Source organism: Mustela erminea, chromosome 12, assembly GCF_009829155.1.
Source record: "Mustela erminea isolate mMusErm1 chromosome 12, mMusErm1.Pri, whole genome shotgun sequence".
In the NCBI taxonomy this organism is placed as follows: domain Eukaryota; kingdom Metazoa; phylum Chordata; class Mammalia; order Carnivora; family Mustelidae; genus Mustela; species Mustela erminea.
The window spans coordinates 86,619,013-86,633,372 of record NC_045625.1 but is presented as its reverse complement, the minus strand read 5'-3'; the positions used below and the strand labels follow the sequence as shown (position 1 = coordinate 86,633,372).

At 40.1% G+C, this 14,360-nt stretch overlaps 1 protein-coding gene across 9 annotated transcripts in view; it reads left to right on the top strand.

Moving 5' to 3' along the window:
* RFX3 (regulatory factor X3) overlaps positions 1–14,360 on the top strand; it is a 285,682-nt gene that overhangs the window by 27,419 nt on the left and 243,903 nt on the right. For 2 of the 9 annotated variants that reach the window (XM_032308677.1, XM_032308673.1), the window contains exon 2: positions 679–4,884. The exons of 2 other annotated variants lie outside the window; for them this stretch is intronic. Coding sequence is in view for 4 of the 7 variants with exons in the window: in XM_032308673.1 (XP_032164564.1) it covers positions 4,832–4,884 (53 nt within the window). In the remaining 3 variants the exon portion in view is untranslated. Of the gene's footprint in view, positions 1–678; positions 4,885–7,688; positions 8,341–14,360 lie in introns of those variants that run through there. 5 more of the 9 variants (XM_032308676.1, XM_032308672.1, XM_032308679.1 and 2 more) reach the window with 4 other exon arrangements.

Genomic DNA, 14,360 nt, shown 5'->3' with positions numbered 1-14,360 from the left:
AAAGACTTCCTTATTAAAATGGCACCGCTCACTCTGATTACTTGACAGCTGCCCTAAACAGATTAGAAAATACACAGCTTCCGCTAAAGGTAAAATCAACCTCCTAAGCAAGCACATGGCATAGAACAAGTAACTGGTGTACAAACATTATTATTATTATTATTATTTTATAATAAATTTGCTTTAGGTAGAGATGTTTATCAGTGACTGAGTGGTGTGCTCTTTTGCATTTCTATAATAATATTTATCAGCAGTGGCGTTTTCCCATTAAGATATTCTAATGCCCCCACCTAATATTATCACTAGCTTCCTATTAGAGGATCTGTTATGAAGCAGCATAGATCCAGGGATCAGCTTGGCACCCCCAGAGTGGCTTGTTTCTGCTAAACAATGAATTGCTATTCCGATCCAATGCGAATACTGCCTTTCCTAGGCAGAACTCGAACTTTTTGGAAGTTTTACCAACTAGGTTATTAATTTCTGAAATATTTTTAATACTCATTATCCCTTAATAAGCCAGTAGAGCCACACTGAGTTTAACACTTGAATTTAGGCATCCCTTTCACAACAGTGAATTGTTTTCTTTTCTAGAGAAAAAATTGGGGTTGTGGCTGGTGCTACCTTAGTCATATTTCTGAAGTTTTACTGCTGCTTGACTGTTCCGTCTGTATCTTACAGGGCGACTGTGTAGCACTTATGGAACCATCCTGTCGATGATTCTGAGTTATAGTTCTGCAGTTAAGTAGCCTGACCTGTTACACATTCTAGCCATTCATGACCTTGTCCCTGTCTTCTACTTTGTGAAGCCTGGACATCATGCCCCATGGTTCAGTCTGAGTGTGAGATCACAGCTCACTCTTAAGCACACAATACAGGTATGGTATGAAGCAGATTTGTGGGAAGGTTACCTCCCTCAGCTCATCTTGGTTATAGATGTTTGTCAGGACAGTCACAGTATTGGTAGAAGGCTGTCGCAGTACTAGCACGGAACTACAAAATTTTCACAAAGACCCGAACTATACTATGTGAGACAATCGTCTGCTTAGTCCATGTACACAAATATCCATGACTACTAAGGTTTTCGGCTTATAAAAGACCAACACCTGAAGCATGTTGCATGGGGACTGTCAGCTTGCAAAACTGTCAGGAAAAGGTGTGCATCCTGGTCTTTTGAGTAGAGGACACTTGAGTTCAAGTTCTGTTTTTGTCATTTGATAGCTAATTGTCCTTGAACAGATTCCTTAACTACTTTGATCTCTGGTTTTTTATGTAAATATGGGGATATTACCTATTCAGTTGGGTTATAATGAAAAAGTGAAAGCTCAAAGGAGAAGAGCCTGTCTAGAGAAGTTAGCATGACAGTCTAGAGTTGCTGGGATTGTCATTAGCTTAGCTCACTCTCTGTGGTAGGGTGTGAGGAAGGCTTTGCAGAAGAAGGCTGCTGAAAACGGTAACGCGGAGCAGGGTAGAATTAGAAACAAAGTTGTTTTCAAAGAGAGATATTATGCAGGATATATTTTGTGGAGTCATTGTCAACATTGGTCAGTGGATAGAGATGTTTTAAGCTTTTGTGAAGTGACCCCTCTTCACAGAATCCAGTCTCGGGGTGGGATCTTTAAAGATGAAAAGAGTGATAAGTGATAAGGAACATTATGCGCTGACCGATGAAAGGACTTGCTCCCTGCACAAAGGGTAGAATTTAAAGATTAGAGCAGATTTATTTATTTTAGGAGGTATGTACAGTAAGCCTTACATCATTTAAGCATTTAGCCTCTCTTCAGATTCTTCTTCCATGTAAAGAACTGTAAGAACGGAAGAGAGTAAAGTGCCCTGTCTTGTGTTAACACTACCTCGTTGATAGAGGAGAGCCGGAAACGAGTATCAGGAGCTTCAGCTAAGAAGGAAGGCAAGAGAGGAGTCACATAAAAACCCGATTACCTTTGCTCCTTTGTGGCCTGCCCCTAAAAAATGTTCAGCATGCTCACCATTGGTTTATGGGATAGGGTTTACATTTTAATGTATTCTGTTTGTTGTTGCTAAAGAGACCATAAGGCACTTAATTTAATGAGAAGATAATATTTTCAAAAGAATAGAAGGGGTTTGAAATAGAATGGTTTGAAGTAGCTAGTGGAATTACACTGGTTTAGGCAATGGCTATCCTGTTTCAATTCTTTGAAGAAGGTAATTTCAGCCTAAGCTTAAGGAAAGGAGGAGGTACAGAACGTGCTTAATGCTTAATGTTGCCTTGATATTTTAAGAGGGGGAATGCCAGGCTACTGTGATACTTAGAGCCAGGGAAAAATGGCATTTAATGTCGCACAGATACAGTCTTTCAGATAAAACCACTAGCTGTTACCAGTAGTTCCGTTAGTTTTAAATCAATGAATTCTTTTCTCCCTGAGTATGATGTATGTGCTTACATTGTTAAGCCGTTTAATGATATCAGTTTTGAAGAATTAAATATTGCCAAACACATTAAGTTGGGGAGTTTTGAATTTCAGAATCAAACGAAATAGGAGTCTCTTCTGATAGAAGCCATTGTTTGACATCCGTGAATAAGTAACTCTGACTTGTCATCTTGTACATAAGGTACAACTGTCCACTTGTAAAAATGTGGAACATAATTATACCTTTTATGTTTAATTGAATATTATGCCCAGCTCAGTGAAGATTCATGCATTAGCTTCATAAATATTCTCTCTGTATAGAATTTTTTTTGCTCCTACAAAGGAAGTTTTCAATTGGCCTTTTGCACGTTATCTTTTTCTTCCTTGATATTCTTACCACTTTGAGTGGTTGAACTGAGGAGCCATGCTTTGTGTGTGTGTACACATGTATATACATGTGTGTGCAAATATATACACACATGCATATGAAATAGCATAAACTTGCTTTTCAGTGCGGTCTGAAGTTAGAGTTATTCATATGGAGTAATTGCTAGGTAACACACGATCAGTAAGGTCTTTTCACACCAAAGTGTTTTGTGCAAATTAAAGGCTGTACATGAATGCTGTTCAAAATGTGAAGGGAGCATACCTAGGGTCATCCTTCCTTTTAAAACTAAATGTCTACGTGAGACTGCATTTTCTTAATATATACAACCAAAGCAGCAGATTGAGTGGAAGTCAATGGGAGAAGCCAGTTGTCTTTTATCAAAGCAAGACACTCAAGGAAGTGTGTAAAAATGTAAAACAACACGACTTTTCCTATTAAATCTTTTGGAAAACCTAGATATACTTCATAAAAATAAGTTTATATTAAGATATAGTGGTTTTATTGTAATTTTTGAATTAAGAAATAGTTATTACCTTTCCCCATTTTATTTCCTGATATGTTGACTGGGGACACATACTAGTGACAGACTGAAGCCGGTCAGTACCAGTTGGAGAGAGTCAGTGTTGCTCGTCTCCACTTAACACCACATTCCGATGTCCGATTGCTAGCTCCAGACCAGCCGTGTCAGGTGTATTTACACTATGGAAATGGGCAGAAACTACAACTCTGGCTTTTTCCAGGGGTGGAAGGAGAGCTGACAAACTGGACACAATGCACAGAAACCAGAGTTCTCCGTGATTCTCAAAACGTTTCAGATCTAAGTGACCCACAGTTCTGCTTATCATAGAAGAGTGACTGCTAATTATTATGCAGACATAACACGGTAGCCCGTGCTAATATATGCTCCAACAGACTTCCAGCCAAGTGCTCTAGAAGGACTTTACCAGACCCTTCTTATGCTGCCTTCCAACGAGATTAACTCCATGAAGGGATTTGAAGTCAAACGCTGTATCCTGTCCTTTGGGGTTCCCTCCATGCTGAGCGCACAGGGACCGTCAGTACTTTGCGGGTTCACAAAAATGGGGACTCACAGAAACTGGTCTGGAGTGAATTTACAGAAGTCTTCAGGGAAGGAGGGAAGACATGAGGTACATCTGGAAGGTGTATGGGCTGTGAGAAAGAAGCGTGTGCTAGAGGGAGAGGCAGGTATGGTTGTGGCGTGAAGCCTTCCTTGGGAAATAATGAAGCAGAGGGAGTGGAAAGGAAAATCAACTGAGGATTCAGAACTTAACTGGACGGAGTATAACCGACCCGAGGATCCTGTGAAGGTGAATATGGCGCTGTAGGGAGATGGATCTGACAGGCCTGTGTAGACGAGCGGGGAGTGGGTCTGAAGCCAGGTAAACTTCTCGCAATCATCTGAAAGGAAGTTGAAGGAGAAGAACCTGGGCTTTGGTTTCAGAAAGAACTTGGTTAGAATCCCTCTTCTGCCACGCTTTTACTTCTAGTTCAGGGGTAAGATGTAGATAACTGACTGGGGTAGTTGAGGGGCGGTGTCCTAAGTAACACGAAGGGTGTGAAAGAATTTGGTATAGATTAGAAGCGCCTACTGTGCTGTATGCTAGGATCTTCAGTGAGAGATGCTGTTCATGCTCCTTTTACTGCTATGCCTCTGTACTACATTGTAATAATCATTGTTTGGTAGGTTCTCATGAAGATGGGAGCAGGGGAAATTTGAGTGGAAGTAGCATGTGGAAACCTGTTTCATTCCTAACATGTGTGGATATAAGAATGCAAATGGAGCACACTCATTATATCTCTGCATACTTAAATGCTGCGGATTAGTTAACCATTAAGTAAAATATGCTCTGCCTCCTGATTTGACCAGTACAGTTTTGTAAGGAGATGGATGACCATTTAGAATTCTCAGATTTTTTAGGAGTTCTGTTCTAGAATATAGTGGCAAAGAGAGAACTGGCCTTCTGTCACCCTGCCCCTGTCCTGCAGTCCACCTCCTTTTTCCCATCTCCTAGACTCTTCGCCATAGCGAGTCCGCATGCCCTACTCTTCGCAAGCCAGCTGTGTCTTGACCACCTCTTGGGCCTGGAGGTGGGTATGCCTGCATCTCCATTTGCCCGGGGAATGAACCTCTGGGGCTCCGCAAGGGAATTTGAGTCCTGGGAGTTTGCCGAGGTAGAGTCAGAGAGCATGGCCCTGGGCTGAGCAGATTTCTCATTTTATGGGGAAGTATCTGGCCAGAGGTTAAAGCACAAGGCCCAGGGCAGTGGCCCCTTTTCCCTGGGTCTCAGGGTAGTGCTGGACTGGATTATCTGATGGGAATGACAGATCAGCAGGATGTGTTTCCTAGTTAGTTGTGGGGTATGAGAAGACAGAGATCACTGGGTTGCAGGACAGGTACTGCCACTGAAAAAGTTAGGGCGGTCCGGGGGCGGGGCAGGCGAGATGGGGGGTGAGTGCAGAGTGACTGGCCACCATTATATTCTCCTAACCAGCCATCAGCATGTCACCAGGCCCACGGCAGCCACTCAATAAATGTGGAGGGACAAGATGAAGGTATTTGAACAGCTGTGCCAGAGATGTGAGAAGAAGGGTAGAAAATGAGTTCTCGGGGGGCCACTGTTAGGGCCTGGCAGGGGGAAGCATATTACTGTGATTGGCGAGGTAGTGCGTCAGGACTGTGTGCGTTTAATATTTGTGTGGTGGGACCTAGAAGAGCTGTAGTTGTTTCTTAAATGAATAATTGAATCATATTACATGAGAACAGGCTCTAAGAAACGAATCAGATTTTAAGTTTGGCAAATGATCAGTGGAGGGCACCAGGGTGGCTCAGTGGGTTAAGCATCTGCCTTTGGCTCAGGTCATGATTCTAGGGTCCCAGGATTGAGCCCCATGTCTTCGGGCTCCCTGCTTGGCTCTTTCAGCTCCTTGTCTCTCTTGGCTCCTTCCCCTGCTCGTGCTCTCTCTCTCAAATAAATAAAGTCTTTTAGAAAAAATAAAACGATCAGTGGCAAGCACACATTTGCATCATCAGTGAACTGTGACGGTGGCTGAGGAACTCGTGATCATTCAAGAAAGGAAGAGATCCTGAGCACTTATGTTCCTATCAGATGAGGGGGTGAAAGGTGTTCAGAGAGGACATTCTGCTTGTCACCTGTTTGGAGAGGAGTAGAGGACACAGATGGCTGTGGATGAGCTTGAGTTTTCTCACTTGGTATTCACTTAACAAGTTAATGTCAGGGAGGGTCACTGGAGGAAAAAAACAAAGGAGCCAGTAGAGTTATCTTAGAAACATCTAATTGTAGGTACATAAAACTCAGTCCTGGTGTTCAAAGTTGTTCCAAAATACTGTTTAGTCACGTAGTTTATAATAATCGTGTGTAATACATCATGTCAGAAAATATCCTGTGTTTCATAATGACAACAAAGTAACAGGAAAATCTGATAATAGGGTTACAATTGCCAAGTTCTTTTTGATAACTCTGGTGTGTTCATTAGTGTGGATTATTGCACTTTTTATTGTATCTGAGTTGTAATCGACTAAGTACACAGCAAACACCTGTGATTATTTTCGTGATCCTTGTCTTGTTCAAGTAACCCCAAATCTGTGTATTTAGACGGTTGCCTGTTCATATATACTCAGCTGTGCCTGTTTTCTGTGTTATTTTTCTAAGTATAATGGACCAACATAAAAATTGATGGCAACTGTCACTTAATGTCATCTTTACCCTTAAAGAAAAAAAGAAAACAAACAAAACTATATCATGCCAGGCAGCTATGATGCTGTTTATGGTTGACTAAGTGATCAGATATACTCTTGACTAAATTCATCTCTGGTACCATGGGTCAAATTTAGGGCAAAAAGAGTATGAACATATACAATAAGCAAATACACTTAAATACGTGTTTGTATTTCAGCGTTACCCTAAAGTTAATTTAGTAGCAAATAAAAATCATTAGTTTAAAAGTAATTGTGCGTGTTCTCCCCTGAGCCAAAGATTTCTTTTCAAATTTTTCATAAAATTGAGTAATCATGTATTTCTTAATTTCTTCAGCTTTGTGACCTATTTAGGTGTTGTTTTTGCTTTTTTTTTTTTTTAAAGAAACAAATCTTAGTTAATTATTTTTAAGGAATGAGCAGAGGTCTGTCAGCTGCTAATCCATTCTTGCTTTTGCTTCTCTCCAGACAATAAGTTAGCAAGCTGATTCTCAATCTGTTTGGTCTCCTGTCTTCACAATTTAGAGGTACAGATTCTTTCAAAGAATTCTTCTCTCCATTCTTACCCCTGACTTGTATTTTTCCTGATTATGAGTGTATTTATTCTTTGAAAAATAAAAATTCTCTCTCCTTCTCTGTCTAGTCAAAACAGTTTCTTTTTTCTCTAAATAGGAAGCTTAAAAATACAGATAACAGTGATGCAAAGACGTATTTAAAAAATAATCCAGTTGTATGGCAGTTAATATTTACCCGCAGATTCAGTAATTACATAACTTGTAGGTGGCGAAGAATTTATTTTTAACATTAACCTAATTCTCTTTGCTTTTAATATTTTAGGCAACTTGGTCATTCTGGCATTTTTATGGTAGAGAATACATTGAGTTTGGCTCGTGGAAGGAATATGAGGTAATTGATTACATGTCCACTATAAATTATGAACTCTAGGTACACAAAGCACAGTATTTTAATGTGTCTCAAATGGGGTCTCATGTCCAAATCTTTTTAAAGCAGTTTTTATATATAAGATTTTGGGATTGGTTTTTCGTGTCTTCATGGTTGGCAATGGTTCATATGGTGAGGAACTTTATTTTCTTTCACTGCTTGTGGTTACTTTTTATTTATTTATTTAGTGAGCTCTACGCCCAATGTGGGCTTGAACTCATGACCCTGTGGCCGAGAGTTGCACGCTCTACTGACTGGGTCAGCCGGATGACCTTGGTTATAGTTATTTGTAAATACTTTGGCTGGCTTAGCTTTCCGTAGGCCTGTGGAAAGCACAAGAGAACCCCTCCCACCCGCCCATCTCCCTGGCCTGCCCCAAGTAGGATTAAAGGCAGGCTGCACTGAAAGTTGTGCATTGACACACACTTCTAACTAACAGCTCTAACAATGTGAAATTCTAGGTGCTGCTCAGGGTGGTTTACCGGGAGCATAAATCTGAGACTGTTGAGTTAGTCTTTTCCCACCCTTTAGTACCCGTGTGGGACCCTACATGGTGTCTGGGTTTGACGTTCTAACGTGGCCGTCAACAGAAGAGCAACTAAATGCCACGTGCATTTCTGCTGTTGTTTCATAGATCACCAAACATCAAGCCTATATCAGAATAAATTCAAATTAAAGGTAGTAAAGATAGCAGCTCGTCTTAGGAAATCCATCCTGTGACATGGTAGCGTGTGGATCAGGGGGATGTGGGCGAACATGCTGCTGATGTCATAATTCTCCTACTCAATAATGGGCGGGCACGTAGGAAGGCAAGCAGCTTGGTGTGTGGACTTCCGCTTCCTCTACAAGGGTCCTTTAAAGAGAGGCCTTCCACTGGCATTCAGAAGGTGAAAAGAGCAGGGGTAGGGGTCAGATGAGTGTTGGGGGCCGGCATCAGAGGGATAGTGTCGAGTCTGAGTACGTGTAAGCTATACGTCGTCATTGGTCTTTGAGGTTATGTTTGCACCCACATTACTTAGATTTCCACATGGTTGACATGCAGTTGTCAGCCCATTCAATATGATAAAACACTGCTATTTTAATATTTCTTTAATCTTAGCTTCTGTGGGAAGATAATCGCACAATCTACCGAGTAAGAGACTTAACCAAGATTCAAGAGAAATAAGCTGGAGCGGTACGGTTCATCTCAGTCCTGTGGTTCAAGTCTTCCACAGGGAGCATCAGAAATTCTCCTGTACATTCCCCAATATTTTGTTATGGATATACAGTTGCAAGAAAGATACATTGAGTAGCTTTGTGTCTCAAGGTCTTTGTAACATGATTTGTAACCAAAAATTGTGCATTTATGTTTAGGAGTGCTAATTCCAGAGCTTTGCCACAGATAGTGTATTTAAAGAGTATCCGCTCTTCCAAATACCACCTCTAGGGAAGTCTTACCAGAAATCTCTACCAGAAATCTCAAGCTGTTTGATTTGTCTGTATTAAACAAGTGAATTTGATGTTTTTCCTTATTATTCAGTTTTCATGATTGAGGGCATCTGATACGGATGTTGATATCCTACCTAATAATTGTGAAAGCTAGTATAGGCTTGGGGAAAAGAGTTTTTTTTATATTTTGTATATTTCTACAAGTGCTTACAAATAAGGTTTATTTAAAATAGCTCAGAGGACATTTAAAATAACTAATAGATGTGTCAGTGGAGTCCTTCTCTTGGAAAGTAGTGGGGGATCAACTGACCTTGAGTTAGCTGGAGAAGCAGTGGGGAACAATTCTATGCATCTGTTCTTCCAACTTTTTTCTTTTTAATCCAATTTTTGGACCTCCTTTCATTTTGGTAGCACTGGACCTCTTTGTTGTCCGTGAATTAAGGAAGTTGCCTTGATAAGGGGGAGTGGTAGGGAAGGGAAAGTGTTTTTACATATAACACAGCGTATAAAACAGCAATCATACTGTATTTCACACTCGCACAGTAGATCACACCTGACAAGCTTGTTTTGTGTGTTTCCCATCTTATCTAGCTTTTCTCAACTTGTCGTCGTCATACAGGGTAGGGGTTGTCTCCGTGTTGAGGTTAAGGGAACTAGGACTGAGTACTTCTGAAGCTCAGAGCTAGTAGAAAGAGATCTAGCGTGTGAGCCTAGGTCTTGTGACTCTTCCTCTGAGATTCTTATCCACACTGTATGGGTAATTTTCAAATTATATTTTCCAACCAGAAAAGTTCTTCAGGAGCCACCCTTGGGGATGTTGGTGGCCTGGAGAGCAGGTTCATTTGAAGATGGGACCTCAGAGCCACTGCCCTTTCCTGTTTCCCTTTGTGCACGGACTCTAAGTTAGACTAGCACACTCTGCCTCTTGCTTTGTTCTTACATCCTGCTGGAAGCTGTGATCGAGGTTGTATCCCTCTTTTCTTACTGGCGTTGGGACTATAGAAACACGAATTCGGCTCTTGGCGTTTTCCTTGACTTCTCTTCCTCTTCCACCAATATTTACCGAATTAACGTAGTATACGGGATACACTTGGACCGGTGCCAATGATGATTGGTTTTAAAATAGTATAGTTTTAAAAATATAAAAATTTATAAAAACTGAAGTATGAGCTGTCCATATTAAATATATCCTGTCTTGGCCATAAAGTGACAGTAATAAGCAATATCATTTTTAATACAGTTTAAAATATTGAGTGTATTTCATGATCCCAAGTCTGGTAGTTAAGTACAGTAGTTCTTAAAAGTGATTTCCGTAAGTTCTTTGTGTGTATAGAGCCTTAAAAATTCTAGGGTAGAGCAGCATTGATAGTGGTGGTAATGCTAACAGTGTCAAAGTGTGGTTCCTTCATCATATAGAATTCAAAAGTCTTCAATAATAATAGATTCCAAAGTATGTTTTCCCCTTACTCAAGTATGCATTTAAGCCTCATTGTATTGTAACAGTACAATATTACTTACCATAATTACTTATTATAGAATTACTTATCTGCAAATAGAAGATAAATCCCCTCAGTGGTCCAGCTGAAACATCATGAAATTTAATAATGGTTAAAAGTTAATCACAGACATTCAAGATGAGAGTAATTGTCTGAACTCAAATCATAGCATTCTACAAATTGAATATGTGTCAACAGTTTTGTACTTTTAAAAATGAACATGACTCTGGAGTATTCTTTTTCTTAAACTTAGGTCATTGAGCTTTTAGTTTAGAGTGCTAAACTGATCACTTTAAATTAATAATATTCAGTTATTTTCTTCATAGCTCATTATGGACACAGATCCATTGGAGAGGCACTGGAAAGGGCAGCAAAATGGGCATTGACAGGAGTGAGGAACAACTCATGGAAGTTACATGTTTAGTTTAGAGAAAGAGGGGGAGAAACACCTTGAAATCTTTTTAAATTCATTTGTACTTGTCTTTATTTATTTATTTTCTGTTACAAACTTTTGGGTAAAAATAATAAAGCAGCAAAATGACAAGTACGTTAGAGCCTTATGTTATCTCCTTGAAAGTCCAACCTAAGTAGAATGAGCTTAACTTATAGAAGGGGCAATTTTAATTTGTCATAAAGAAGACACTCCCTAAAAGGTCATTAAACTCTGAAGTGGCAGTAGAGGGACATTTTGGAGCTCATACCCCATAAAAATCTTTATGACCCAAATGGTTAGTTACTCAACTAAATAGATATTTTAGCCTTAAAATCTCTACCAACCTGAAAGTTCCTTGAGTATAATTGTGTTGCTTGTTGAAAACACAATGTAATATGTATATATATATATTCTTAAACTAAAGATGATGCTGGTAATTTATGGAGGTCTCATTTTTTCAGAGACAAGATAAAATTGTAACTACATTTTCAGTTTTGGATCATAGAAACAACTAAAATGCCCTTACTCTGAGAGAGAATATAAATCCCATATTATTATGTGCACTTAAAAAAATATTTGATAGGAAAATACAGAGGAAGGGGCGCCTGGGTTGCTCAGTTGTTAAGTGTCTGCCTTCAGCTCAGGTCATGATTCCAGGGTCCCCGCATCGGGTGCCCTGCTCAGTGGGGGGTCTGCTTCTCCCTCTGCCCTAACCCCCTGCTTGTGTTCCCTCTTTTGCTGTATCTCCCTCTGTCAAATTTAAAAAAAGGAAAAAAAACGAAGACAGTAGTCAAGAATGTGAGAAGAGTTCCATATCCTCTGACAAGGTAGTCTAGTGTAGATAGCCTGTGGGTTTTTGAGTTAGCCAAACCTGAGTTGGAATCATGGTTCACCCACTTAGCAATTCAATATTCTTATCAATATGAGGAGAATAACTGTTGCCTTGTAGACTGTGAAAATAGGGGTACGTGGGAAGTCCACAGCCCAGCTTGGTACCGAGTAGTACTTGACAAATGCTTCATTCTTCCTGTTCAGTTTTACAGTTTCTCCAGGAGTTTGGGTCAGGAAAGCCAATACAACAGGGAGTGAGGAAGGGGCAAATTGAACTTCGGTCATTGGGGAGATAGGGTTCATTCAACATACTTTTTTCCATTTACTGTTTAACTTCTCAAATTTTGCCCCTCACCCCAGGAGAAACCAGTTTTGGTCCTACCTGGAGCAAAATCTTTACTATCAGACCCACTTTTAGGAAGAAAACGGTTTAGAGTTATAAGTACGAAACCACATGTGAAGCAGAAGTTAAGTATCTTTAGATCTTAACTCCTGAAGAAACTCCTTGTTTTTGAAAGGAAGTTAATGTTTACTTAAGAGTTCAGTGTGACACATGCATTATTGTCTTGCAATTTATGGGCAGTAAGCTGTCATTTTGTTTTACTTTAATTAGCGTAATTGTCTTAGGTTCCCTTCTGACCTGTGCTTACCCTCATCCTACCTCCTCCCACCCCGGGCTAACACAAGTCCGCTAAATCCCTTAGCTGGCTTGCAGGATCTTGTATCTCATTGAGTAACTAGTTAACATTTTGGAACAGTGACCAATATTTTTAGTGCTGCCTCTGTGCCCGGCACTGGGATGAATAAGAACTTCATTGTCATGCTGTCTCTCCAAGGGAAGTAGGTACTGCAGATCCATGATCTCTTACATATGCTTCTGAAGTTCAAAAGGCTCTGAAAATCACCAGTTTCCTGAAGTTTGGGGCAAAGCTAATGTAGTTGCAGGGCCTGAACCGGATGAGAGAAGGCTACTCCAGGGTCTTTATTTATTCCACAAATTGAACATTCATCTGTTTAGCTGCAGAAATGTCAGTGTGTATGATTGTATGATCAAGTGTTGCCACCCTTGATGGGGTGTTCCATATATACAGTATTACTTTCCAAAATTAAGAAAAAATTCTGAGACATGTGACATTTCTGGCTGGGGCCTTAGAATAGGAGGCTGTAAACCTGTTTGATTATGCCGTTTGGTAGAGGAGAATTCGGAAGATGTTGAGTAAATCGCCCAGCTTTGACGGTGTGTTACGATGTTAAGTCAGTTACTCAGGTAATGCATTGTAGAGCCAAATTTAAATGCAGCAGTCTTACTCTTAAACCACGTGCTGTTTTGCTACTCATTTGCCAAGGCAAGATTGAGCTTGGTTGGCACCTGTCTTGAGTTGACACGCTCGCTCATCTTTGCTAACAGAGGAAAACGTGTATCTGTATATCCATGATGGAAGATAATCCTCTTATAATTTGTATTTGGGTGTGGACTATTATGGTTTTCTACATATTTGGGGTATAGGTGTGTCTCATCATAGAATTTCCCTAAGTATAATGGAGCTCAGCCACAAAGGTCTGTCTCAGGTCAAGATAGAAAACTCTCTGGTTCCTCCTTGTCACTTCTTATTATTTTATTTTATTTGTATCTCACTTAGTGTTGGAAATTGCTTGTTTTGACTGTACTCAAACACGTAACTATTTAATGCCTGTTGTGTATTAGGCTAGAAGTATAACACTGAACAAGAAAATCATGGTCCCTCACCAGGGACACTGTTGCCCATGTAGATGGGGTAGTTCTTGTGGGGTGCCCTATGTTACAGCACACTTTAGCATCTGCGGACCCAAATGACATTAAAACCTCGCCTCCTCCCCAATCACTGTGATGACCAGAATGGCTCCAAAGGTTTCCAAAGTTCACAGGTGGAGGACAGGGTAATGGTGGGTGATATTCAGACTCTCAGCCCTGAGAATAACAGCTGCCCACTTACCCATCTACTATCCAAGTTGAATAATTGATTTTAAGCATTTGTTTTTTGTAGACTCCTAGCTTCATGCAAAGTAAACAGAACTGAGAGAGCTACAAAGCAAATCACTAAACTGCTTACACTTCACAGAGGCCAAACTGAAAAGCAAGATTAGTTGTGGATAATCTTACCCATGGCTAATTGAGAATTCTCATTATACTGTGTAAATAATGAGGTTAAGTTAATAAGCAACCAAGTTAAAATACCACATGATGCTGGATTTCTTTGTCGAATCAAATCAATCTTTACATCTGCAAGTTATTGCTCAGACGTATAATGTAGGACACTGACGTTCGGCATATTTTATGGTACTTCAACATTCCTGCCTCACTGTCTTTTTTCAGTGACCCCTTTTTAAAAAAAATTTTTTTATTAACATATAATGTATTATTTGCCCCAGGGGTACAGGTCTGTGAATCATCAGGTTTACACATTTCACAGCACTCACCATAGCACATACCCTCCCCAGTGTCCATAATTCAGCCACCCTCTTCCTTCCCCCCGCACCCCCCAGCAACCCCACAAAACCTTTGTTTTGTGAGATTAAGAGTCTCTTATGGTTTGTCTCCTGTGACCTTTTAAAAGAAATTTCAGTAATAATTTGTGAGTGAAGACAATCCTATGGAGGGCTTCTGATTTTTTAATTTGTCATTTGAAAGAGGAATAAATGTAAATTTTCATTCAGTATCCCTATCAATTGCTTTTTAATC